The sequence below is a fragment of the Cupressus sempervirens genome, chromosome 9 (genome assembly GCF_028749045.1).
Source record: "Cupressus sempervirens isolate cs-2001-9-10 chromosome 9, ASM2874904v1, whole genome shotgun sequence".
Taxonomy (NCBI): Eukaryota; Viridiplantae; Streptophyta; class Pinopsida; order Cupressales; family Cupressaceae; genus Cupressus; species Cupressus sempervirens.
The window spans coordinates 317,958,596-317,971,280 of record NC_143126.1 but is presented as its reverse complement, the minus strand read 5'-3'; the positions used below and the strand labels follow the sequence as shown (position 1 = coordinate 317,971,280).

Genomic DNA, 12,685 nt, shown 5'->3' with positions numbered 1-12,685 from the left:
TCGGGCCTTGCAATCCAAATTGATTGAACATATTCTTGTTTCATGAACAACTTCTTTTGACTTTTTTTTTTGTGTAATAAGCTACCAAGAGCAGTTCCAAGTTGCATGACAAAATCATTGTTTAGTGCATATATTGTAGAATGTGACAAGTCAATAAAGTCAAATGGAGGTCTAATTTCTTGTTTTGTTGCATTTACATTATTATTTTGCCTCCTTTTCTCAATTTGAAGGTGTATTTCTTGTTTAGTTTCAGTTTCACTACTTGTTTGTTTAAATGAACCATTTCATATCAAAATTGATGTCTACACCTACTTTTGACTAAGTCCTATATTGAAGCAAGATGTAATTATATTTGCAATGCTTTATCTTGAAAGAACTATGAAATACAAGTCATTGAAGACCATAGCATTATGATCACATATGAAGAATTTTATAGGAAGTTGATAAACAAATGTCTTTGCTTATTCTCAGTTACTTGCAAGGAAAAAAATTTTACATACCAAGATCTATGATTGATTTCAACTTTGTAGCAAGATTGACTAGCCTTAACATGGCCGAAAACCCTTATATATCTTATTATGCGATTAATTTACATGAAATTTATTGCACTCTTTGTTATTGGTAGGTAGACTGGTAGTATACTATGTAAAGAAAGGAAATCAAGAGTGAATATTTGAGCATGTTACAATATAACTACAAATAATATTACAACTAGAAGGTGGTGACTTTAGTTGCTTCCAAATTAAGTTCCTTTTTGGGATAGCTCAACCAAATGACAGAGTCATTGTGTATAGGTCAAAATGTGTTTCAAGCCACTTAGGGCATGGATACACGTGCCATTAACTCAAGATACATTTGCATACAAATTTCAAACAAGACACATGTTGTGGGTTGGGTATGTGTAATGCTTGTTCCATATGACGGAAACAGAGTATGTATTCAGGCAAGGCATGAAAAATCAAAGAACCAGGGTTGTTCATTAAATAATCAAATCAAGACTAGTAGCCGATTTAAGCTAGGTACAGGTACTTTTCCAAGCATTGAATGGATATATATATTGAACTATCATAAACATGATATCAGAATGTTTGGGGAATTTCTTTTTAAAGTTAAATAGAAAATATATCTCATGTATAGGCAACCTATAATGGAGCAGATTGTAGCATTGCTTGCGAAGAATGATATGAATATTATACATATTTAGAAAATGAGATTGCAATTACAACCAAGACATTATAAATTAAATGTCTTTAAGCAGACATGCACAGTGAATTGAATGACTCCTTATTTTGTTATTAGTTCATTACATTATTGTAAATTACATTCGACATTTTCCATTTTCATAGAATCCCCAATGAGAAAATGAGAGAAATACATATTTTTTATTAAGGAAAATAGGTTTTGAAGGGTGCCTGAAACCCTGTACAAAGCTTAGGATTTTTAATAAGCACAGAACCAAAGATGGAACCGGTTACCCTCTAGGAAGGGAGGTAACCATGGTGACAAAACCTATCACCAACAAGAAGGAGCCAAAGAATACAACAATGGGCTCCAACACCTAAACCCAAGAATGACAAGGGAGCTCACAATTTGCATTTAGAGACTCCCTTGCTCGACCTGAGAAACATATCTAGTGGAGGAAGAGAAGGCTTAGATTTCTTTTTTTTTACTGCAATCCATCCCTCCTCCACACTCGCTGCCTCACCAAGCCAATCCCTAGAAGAGGTAGAGAGGAGGCCAGGGGAAGCAAAAGCACCCAAAAGTTCAATCTCCCTAGGAGGAACCAAAGAAGACAGGCCCCCACCAGGACCAGGAAAAGCAGCCAAGTCAGGGACAAGAGAAGGGACAGGATCCAAACCCGAAGGCCAGACATCCATAGCATCCAAAGTCCCCGAAGAAGCGTCAACCGGAGAAGAACCAGCCACAGGGGAAAAGCCATCCTCAGGAATAGACTCAAGGGAAGAGCCATCCTCAAGATCAGACTTGTGCACTGTATAATGCTCGGAGGAGACCCCATGCCACCAAGAAGGAGGACGCCTCAGCTTGTTCTTCACAGAAGAGCAACGAGCAGCCAAGTGACCAGTCAAATGACACTTCCTGCAACGGAAGGGGACACTAGAATCAATGACCAAGAATATAAAAATATATGTTAGTATGGTTTTCATATAAAAATACTAGAATCAATGATCAAGGAAAATTAGGCTCTACAAATCTAAATTTACGAAATCAAATAAGATGAAAGAGAAAAGATTTGAAGTATTATCCAGAAGAGCTTACAGAATAATGTTGAAGTTCTTATAGTGCTGAAAATGGGAATTGAAACAAAGTAAAAATTATTTCTGAAAATGGGAATTGAAACAAGTAAAAATTGTTTTATAGTTTTAGCTTTGATCAGATCTCTAGATTAGAAAAATACATATGGATGCAACCATCAAAATCTTAATCGTTGTCCACCACAAAGAAAACCCACCTCTGATACACTTGTATTCCAGCAATGTATTTTCTAGAATCAACATTTTGCATTTAAGAGGAAAAGAAGAAATAATTTGCATCAACTATAGACATTCCACATTTCTCCAAAGCCACGTATTTAGAGTATACAAAATGTAAAACTAAAGACCAGGCACATGGGTTGTGATAGGAGAGGTATGCCATAGATGGACGCATAGACACCCATAAAAATGTAGCAAACTGGAGGAATGCATGGACGGAAATCTTCAAGCCCTTGTTTTTCTTATTTTTCTCTGGATCACTAAAAACCATTGCCACAAAACCATGTCAGTTGTGTGGACTGTGTCCAAGCTGACATTTTCCTAAGCTTCTTATATTTTTTCTATAATTTTTGGAGTAGAAAATTGAGAAGACTGCTCGGAAAATGAGCGATATCTAATCTGAACCCAAAGTTAGAAAATTTCAAAATTCAGTTTGATAGAGAAATTTATAACAACTACAGTATAAACTAAATGTTTTGCAAAGTGCACAATTTCCAAAATTAGAAATGTAAAAGACGCTCACATTATGATAATCTATCCAAATGAGTGCTCTAAAATAGCCACAGGCAGATGCTGGATCTAGTAGCAATAATACGAAATAGACCATCCTCTCAAATATTGTGGGACTATGATTTAATATCAAACTAATGAGTAATGTTATTTAATGATGATTAGATAAAAAATGATGAAGAAAACATTGATTGCATAGAATGAGGGTGACTTCAGAAGATAAACATGAACATATATATAAAAGGAATACATAGCAAGTTATAACCATTTATGACAGATAAAACTTGAATCGAAGCATTACTAGAGGACATCGATTTACGACAAATCAAGTGCAAGAACTGTATAAGAAAAATCGACCAACTAAGCCTTTAAATAGTCATTGCAATGGAGCACTACATGTTCAAATCGAATATTTGTATTGAACACTGAAAAAGAAGGACAATTTCTATCCAGACTTCATTAAAAGAAGACTAAGAGTAGATATTTTCTTTAAGAACTGCTGATTGCCATGACAACAGAATAGAGCTACTGGAAATAGATGCAACAAAAGTTAAATAAAATAAACCAACGAATGTGACTTTCTACAACAATTTTTAGGTGTATTTTTGATGTGGTTGAGGATAGGGAGCCAAATGAATGGTGATCTTGAGCTTGTAAGAGCACTAAACTTAGACAGTTTGAACACAAGATTATTGTAGACATATAAGATTCAATGATACTACTAGAATGGTGGAAGGATTCAACTCAAGATTATTATACATTTAACATGTTTGAAATCTGATTTTATTGGTCAAACACATAAGACATTCAACTGAAGAACATGATTACTATGACAGTTCTTCATATTTCCTCATTGAAATACCTCATTAACATATGAAAAATACTAGATTAGTTGATGAGAATATTTTGATGAGAGTTTCCCCATGAAAAATCAATAGTGAACACTAATATTAGAAAAAGATCTACAAGTGTCAAAAACAGCTCTGTTATTCATGACTTCAGCAAGCAAAGAAAAAACACTTATAAGATAATACTAAGAAAGGACGCAATACCCAATCAGATGAGCACGTTAAAGCCAAACATAAAATCCGATTAGCCCTTTCTAAAATATTCAAATTAAATCTTGAGGCCCCAATACCCAATCAGATATGTTGTAGATGGACATTTCTAATGATCACTATTTATGTCTTGATCAACCTTAAATATAGACACTTCAGGAATCCATAGTATTATAAAATGGTAAATCACTTATTGATGGGTAAATCCAAGACATTTTAAAACTGAAACATTGCGTAGCTATAAACTAAACTTGAGAATATAAGAATTATTCTAGCAATGATCTTATAATTTAAATTGTTGACAAATTGAAACTGAATAGAAGAGATATTATGAACCACAAAAAAGTGATTAGAAGTCGTGTCCCAAATCTATTATGTAATGATAGGCATTGCTATGAAAGTAAAATGTTTGATTAGTTGTAATCTATAAAATACCAATCCCATCATAGCATGAGACTTGCAAACTAATACAACAATAAATTAGAATCGATGGTCTTTTATATTCAATTTTTGTAAATTCATTTGATACAGAGTTTAGGTCTTTATTATGTGGGATGTTTGAAAATAGAAGCTTGTATGGTGAGCATCGAGCAAAGTCCAAAAATTGAAACTCCAATAATAGGTAATGATCCACAAGTAATTATATTGACTTGTTTGATTTTTGAAAACAAAATATTAAAAGAATTAAACTCTTTTGCACCCCCAAATTTATAGTTCATGAACAGGTGTAGAATGCTTTTGTTGAAAGCTGTCAACAACTTGGTCATTCTTTGTATTAGTTGAATCTCCTCATTCTATCATTATTCTTTGAAAATCATCTGGAATGGCTTTCCTAACTACATCTACTCCATCCAATAGTATAAAGTCAATATTTTTTAGATTTTCTAAACTGGCTTTATCAACTACATTTACTACATTTGATAAAATAAACTAAATTCTGAATCATCAAGGCATGATGGAGCAATCGGCTTCACATAATTGAGATTTTTTTTAATGCATGCAAAAAATTTTTGCTTTTCAAAAGTCATTCCAACTGTGTGTATTGAAGAGCTTAATCAATTTACCCTATAACAATCAATTTCTTATCTTGCCTCCTGGCATAGTCCACCCTTTGCAAATTTCCACACCCACCTTCATAGATTTGATTAGTTCAAGATTCAAAATTTCAGGACTAGAAATATTTTCACCTTCTATATTTCTCAACTTGAAGATAATTCTATTATACATAGAAGATTCTCCTGAACCATTCTTAAGGAGTTCACTCTTGGTATGAAATGAGTTACTCATCCCAAGAGAAACCAATGCCCACTAAAAGCGTTTAGTTGTCTCAAATAATAACCTTGTTATGCAAATTTATTTCCATCAAACAGAAAATCCTGGTCTTCTCTTGTTGCAAACCATTCAAACCAATAGTAACTACCATGAAGTTTCTACATAGATCAAGATTAATAACTAACAAAGAAAATATTATGATTCTCACAATAGAAGCTTTACTAACTCCAAGATTCTCATAGAATTGCAATTAATTTTGCAGTTCTTTTGAAGAAAAACTAAATGGGTTTGGGTGCTCTTTGTAAAGTTTCCCAAGCTCCTGAGTTGGAAATCCAATGTTGCTCAAAGTTGACACAGTTGCAAGAAAACTTAATTTTCCTTCATAAACAATTGATGTGGAGGTAACAAGCTATGGATCACAAGTCTTCGTACCAATACTTTCAAAGAAGGGCTCGGTATTCACTAATTGTCTCAGAAAGCAGATGTTTCTTAAAGGCTTGGGTTAAGTTATTGTATGGACTTACACTAGATACATCTTGTGTAAAAAAATATGGGAGATTAAGGCAATATCTCTAACATTAGTAAAGTTAAAATCTCTTGTATAGTAAAGATAAACTTGAAGCACTTGCCAAACTGATGCTTCATATTCGATAAAGATTTCAACCTTTGGCTCTAATGCTACTTTCTTAGCAGACTAGACAAAAGATGAAAGCACACAGTTTTAAGTTTAGATAACGAAAATCCCAATTAAACTAATTATGTGTAAAAAATGAAAATTTAGGATGAAGCACAATTTTTTGGAATGACCGCTGAAACATGAATAGGTCATACATTAGGGTTTATTTCTCTGGGTAGTATATCACATTGAACAAAACCAAAATTAGTGGAATTAAAAGACTTTCAGGTGGAATGCAATTGTGGGCACTGGAAAAAATTAAAACTAACTATCAAAATTAATGTAACAATATAATTACAAATCAATACAACTATCGAAAACACCAATACGCAGAAAAATCATGAAGTTAATCAGTTCAAAAATTGAACTTACTCGAAAAATTATGGTTCGAACTAGACGGCACAACTCTGTAAATTATCTTTGCATTCTGCGTTGGACTGTCTCTCCACATCACATGAACGCTAAGAAAAATTGGATTATGGATTTCATCACATCCAACAAAGCCAACTGCAAGTTTGCAGGTTACAATGCAACAATGAATACTAATAACATAGAAACTTAATATTCAAGTGTGCAATGAGCAACTGTCCTCTCCAACATTAACGACAACTTTACAACTGTCTTATTTTTTTTGGAAATGTTGGTCGCTTCTCATTTGTATATTTTTTATTTAGAAAATTAATTAAACCACTGGCAAACTCCAACCTACTAAGAGGAAAATACACAATTTCGAACTAACTTAAAAATTAAAGATATTAAACACCATGAAACATACAACATATGATTATTTTCAAAATTTTAGAAGCACATATTAATCGTTTATTATTCATATGAAAACAATAGTCTCTGCCTTTTTTAAAAGACAGGGACTAACAAAAAAAACAAATCCATTAAAGAATTTATTAAATTGTTTTGACAAATTCATTAGCATCAACTCCAACAACTTAACTTATAATAAATTCAGATAATACCGCTCCTAAACATTAGCTATTTATGAAAAAACAAAAAAGATTAAAAGGGAGGTTTGTCAGAGTGCTTCCGAAACATTGGTTGATATAAGGTTTGTGGTCGAATTGCATTTTGGGTTGGCTTGCTTTAAATAATGATTTGTTGAGTCATTTATTCACTCTGTATCAGAGCCTGAATCGCAAAATAGAAGCACATAAAACACAAAGATCTTCATTTCCTTCAGCCTCATTTCATCCATAGGGTAGGGGAGAGTTGTAAAATGGCAGGATCCTGACAGACATGGCTGGCCTGTTGCTCGGGAAGAGTGAGCATCACGGTTCTGCTCAGATTTCCTTCGGCGGAGGGCAGCACGAAAATAAGACCTTCGCCATGCACAGGCTCCACATAATACGAAACGTGGAAGGGCTTCTCATCTTGCTCGAAAACCGTGTCATATGTAAAGAAGCCTTCACCATTAATGGCCGTCAGATGAGGGCCGTAGAGGTAAAAGGGAAGCGGAAGCTGCCCTTCCTTGTTCTTGTGATTCTCAAGCCATTCAATCACCGACCTCAATTCCTCCCTCTCCAGTCGGAAAATGTCATCGTGTATCGCCTTCGCTGGGCAAGAAAGGTCCCCGAGATCTTCGGCGCTCATGCATACCTCCGAGAAATGCAGGGCGTTTCCGAAGAAGCCATGGGGCAGAGGGGGAATTATTATCTTCCGAAATTCGGTGCAGATTTGTAGCCTAGATTCTTGCTCATCCTTTGCTTTTGTGCAGGCGGCCCAAAACAGAGCAGACAGGGCCTCAAATGCCGTGACGCCTTCGTATTTGTTACTCCCGCTCTCCACCTGTGATATGCACTGCTGCACCATTTCATGGCTGAATTTGAAGCTCACGGTCTTGAAATCGAAGGAGCTGCTGATCTCCCGCTGGAATGTTGCCTCGTAGTAGCGCGTCGCCGTGGTTTCGTTGTTCTTGTTGGCGCGGGCTTTGAGACCCGGCGGATGGAAGAACGGCGGATGCAGTACTTGTGCCCTGCGGTGAGTTTCTCCCCACGCTTTCATGATTAGGGTTAGGCAACTCGGATCTGCCAGCATGTGTCCGCAGCTTATGCCTATCGCTAATCCGCCTCCTTCAAATGAATTGAACTGCAACCACAGCAAATTCATAAAGATTCAATTTGCTCATCGGATTTCTGTGAAATAGGTTCAAGATATTTAGGTTTTTAAATTTCCTACAAATTAAATACATAGAGAACTCCATTTGAATTAGGTCTTTCACTTCCTCCAAAGTAAATTCATAAAAAAATCATTCAATCAGATTCCAGTGAAATAGATCCAACAAAACTAGCTCTTCAATTTCCAAATTAAATTGATAAAGATTCTTTTGAATAGGATTTCTGAGAAATAGGTCTCTGAAAATAAGATCTTTTAACTTAATTCAAATTCAATTCATAAATATTCTTCTGAATCTCGTAAAATAGTTCCAAAGAATTTAGCTTTTTAACTTCTTTCAAATTAAATTTACCAGGACTAAAATGAATTTCCAGATTTATTTATTTTTCAATTTTTACAATTCATTTGAGTTCAATGGATTAATTGTCTATATATTTCCATTATCAATATTTATAATCTCGTCTTGATCTCTCTGGCTCTTAATATGATCAGTCTCTTTTAATGAAGTCTAAAATGTTGTTTTGAAAAATACATTCACAATCAAAATCAGAACTAAAACTAGAAACTACGAAATTGATATTCTAACTTATTCGAAATGAAATGGAACATTAGAACTTTTAAATTAATTCTAAAGCTTTCTCCTAATGACGCTTAAATCACAGTCATAATAGTATCCAAAACTAGAAACTATGAAATTGAGATCTTTAAAAATTAGATATTCTACCTTAGTCCAAACAAAATTCAAATTTAGATCTTTAGCTTTTTCCGGTTATGGTTTAAGAAATTTAATGAATAAGCTTTTCAATTAGGTTCTTACCTTCCTCCTCCTCATGAAGGCTAGGGTTTCGGGAAAATATTTGAAGATTCTTTCACGAAACAGACTGTAAAAGACAAATTCAACCGACCTGAACATAGACGAGCGAGGAAATGTAGAGATCAGAGCCGATGTCCTCCCAATGACAGAGCTTTAATTCGGCAGATCTATCGGCAATTTGAAGCCAATTTTCAAGCGTCGAATCGACAGTGGCCTCCAAAGCCCTAACTCCGGCATCGTTGCACTTGATCTCCCAGTTGCCGTCGTCTCTGGTCTGCAACCTACCGCACACAGCAGGGTAGCTGGAGAGAACTGCCGAGAGAGACATTTTCAAGGACCGGATAAGATCCGAGGTTGCTTTGTTACTGAAATTTTTGTAGTAGTAGACCAGTCGGACATTGTGCAGGCGCATCATATGATCCAGGTTCGAGAGCGGGTAACATTTTCCCGGCGCCACTGTCTTGCTCGGCACAACCGTCAACTTAAATTGAATCTTCACTTTCTCTTCCCCCATCTTCGATCGACTCACAGGAAAAACAGTCAGGCGAATCACTACTTAAATTGCAGTAGCACTAGTGAGGTTTAAATGCTAAGTTGGTAGGAACATGAATGGCATTTAAGAAGGTTGAGCTGAAGTATAAATGTTCTCAACCAAATCCAGGGTTTAAGTATTCATGAAATGTTTAAACACCGCAGCCTCCGAAAATCTGAACCGTAGATTCTGTTTCTCATAATCAATTATCCGTGAGGGTGGCAAAATCGTCCACCAACTCTGCGCTTTCCAATAATTAAAGTTGAAATTTCATCCATAAATCGATTCGCTGAATTTCGCTCTACGCATTTATGTTCACTGGGTTTTCTTTGGCATTGTAATGGTGAAATTTGCAGACTCTTCCCGTTTCTGATTTAATATTTTTTTTTAAATCTTTTGTGGAAAGCTAGTTCTTCGATCTATGCAACTCTTTATTCTACCACACATTTTTATTCATGTTCGTATTCCATGCTGATAGGTATCGTCCACCTTGATTTAGGCCTTCGTTTCTCCTAAGTAAGTTTGTTGAGGCTTTGGTAAACTATTATTAATTTATTTCTTGTAAGGGGTCACCTAAATACAAATGTATTTACATGTTCGTCCATGAAGTCAATAATTTCACATTCTATTACATATTTTCTCATAGGATAAAGGAAATCTAGATTTACATCATTATTGTGAAGTGAATCTAGATCTCTATAAATATAGGAATGAATGATTAAGAAGCACCTAAGTACATATGTTAATGAAGTCAATAATTTGTACATCTTATATCATATTATCTCAACTCTCTCCTCTAGGTAGTCTAAGACATAGCATTTCATTTACAAATTATTACTTCCTATTTAATAGAAGGAAGTTAAATTTGAGTCATCATCCTAGACTACAGGGATGACAAGAGAAAATTAAAATTAAAATTTGTACGCATATCAATACATATGGCATTCAATGAAGTCAATAATTTCACATCCTACCTTATTCTCTCTCTCTCTCCCCTCTAGGTGGTCTCAAGCAATATCATTTGATTTAAAAAACTTTACTTGCTACTATAAAAGAAATCTAGATCTTCATGATCATTCTAGAATATTGAAATGACTAAAAAGTATGTGAATACAATTCTTTGAATGTCCCCACACATACACACGCATGCGCACATACGCACATGTGCATGCATGCACATGCACACATGACATTCTACAAAGCCATTAATTTAATTTTCTATCTCATGCTCTATCCTTTAGGTAGTCTAAGGCATATCATTTGATTTACAAAACCTTGCTACTACAAAAGGATTCTAGATTTGCATAATCATTGTAGAATATAGGAATGACTAAAGGGTGTGTATATGACATCCAATGAAGTCAATAATTTCACATCCTATCTCACAGTAGTACAAGGCGTATCATTTGATTTACAATTTTAATTTCTATTGTAAAAGGAATCTAGATTTGCATGATCGTGCTAGGTTGTAGGAATGACTAAAGAATATTGCCTTGCATGGTTTATTTATGCTTTCTATGAATTGAACCAGGAAAATGTATCCCTTTTCATAATAATGCATATATGTATTATTATTATTAAATACCATCAATCCTTGAATACTTGAAAAAGTTAATGAATCAAAGGATAATCAAGAAAAATAGGGAGTAGAGTTGAGTAGAATGCTTGATCAAGTCCGCGAGGTTAGACATTTATGTAATCACCAACTTAACCTAGTATAGAGCAAGACATATATTCTAATCTTGAGGTTAGATATAATCTATAATGATCCTTCTCGTTCTAATTTTGAGGTGATATATAAGTTATCATAATCATTTTTTGTTCCCAAAACATTTATATTATATACCATGTTGTATATTAGTCATTATTCCATACAAAAGATAAATACATCAATTATTTATATTTATGTGTATTACTTTTAAGAGTTGATTCCATAATACATTAACATGCATCTATCACTAACCAAGGTTGATTATTTTGCACATATGTGCTTCTTTTTAATTTAGCATAAAAAAAAATTATTCCATTTTATTCTTCCTTTATAAATACACATTAACCCATTTATAGGGATGAATTTTTAATTATATTATTGTAGATGTCTCGAATACATTAATTTTTATAATGTTAAAATTTGCATATCTATGTTGAATCTCATTTTGTTGTAGGTCTATTTTGAGAGGTTGTAATGTGATTGCATATCAACAAACAACAAAAATTCATGTGATTTCAAACCCTTTTGTTGGTCCATCATCTTTACTCCTTATTATACATTTGGTCATATCTCATATGTATATTCAACATTCTCGTATGTACATTTGATCTTTGGATCACTTCTCATTTACCTAGAAATATTTATTTCATGCCTAGGTAATACTCCTCCCTTATCCTAGGTCAATCTTGCACCCATGTATATAAGCCTAGGGTGACATTCTCCGCAATGTTTGGTCCCAAATTTGAATTGATTAACAACTAGCTTATTTGAGTGAGGATTTTAAAATGGTGTCGTCTTTCTCCTAGTTTAACATGCCAAAATTTTTGGTGAGGTATAAAAGAAAGCTTTGGTTAATTCAATTCAAGCTCTCAATCGACTACATTTTTTCCTTCAAAACCTCAAGAGAAAGTGAAATCATTTAGGGCATTGAAGGCAATGACTCTTTTTTGGATAAATGGTATTCATGATGGCATTCAGAATCTTCTTTTACTAAATTCAACTCTCCAAGATCAACATCAACATAGATTCATGGGTGTTTTGACACAAAGAATCCCTATGAAGATATAATCATTTAATTTTTTAGATCTATCATTTTCTATATGTCAAAACACTTCCATTTCCATTTCAACTTCAAGGTTAATTCCTAAACCAAGGTTTTACTTAGGCAAATCCCTTTTCGCGTGTCTTATTTTCCTTCTTTTTTGTGTAGGAATACGTTGGAGACACATGGAAAAACTTACAGATCAAGCATTTAGAGATTTATAATATGCAAGATGTTTTATCATTAAGTATAGGAAGTATGTCACCCCAACTAATATGTTCTCAGGAGAAGGTTTCCCTGACTAACTCACTCCCTACACTTTTTCTTGAAATTTAGATCATAAGTTAGGTACAATTTATACTTCTCACATATTTTTATTGGAATTCATGTGTCAATTATTCTTTTGCCTTTACATGTTTAAAGTTTATCTTTTTACCTTATTTTCATCTAGCTT

General features: G+C 34.1%; 1 protein-coding gene and 1 pseudogene across 1 annotated transcript; both read right to left on the bottom strand.

Annotated features, from left to right (window-relative positions):
- Positions 1-1,583: 1,583 nt before the first annotated feature.
- Positions 1,584-6,165, bottom strand: LOC149538654 (uncharacterized; annotated as a pseudogene).
- A 767-nt stretch (positions 6,166-6,932) lies between these two features.
- Positions 6,933-9,475, bottom strand: LOC149538653 (acetyl transferase 1-like). Its single transcript, XM_089799965.1, has 2 exons — positions 9,038-9,475; positions 6,933-8,105 (listed from the first exon to the last, which is right to left on the bottom strand). The coding sequence occupies exons 1-2, from the start codon at positions 9,458-9,460 to the stop codon at positions 7,203-7,205; spliced, it is 1,326 nt and encodes a 441-aa protein (XP_089656091.1). The 5' UTR covers positions 9,461-9,475; the 3' UTR covers positions 6,933-7,202.
- Positions 9,476-12,685: the final 3,210 nt, after the last annotated feature.

Excerpts from the sequence above, each read along its gene's own strand:
- LOC149538653 (XM_089799965.1), bottom strand. The coding sequence starts at position 9,460 with ATGGGGGAAGAGAAAGTGAAGATTCAATTTAAGTTGACGGTTGTGCCG. Across the intron at positions 8,106-9,037 it reads CCTCGCTCGTCTATGTTCAG|TTCAATTCATTTGAAGGAGG; the intron begins GTCGGTTGAATT and ends CTGTGGTTGCAG.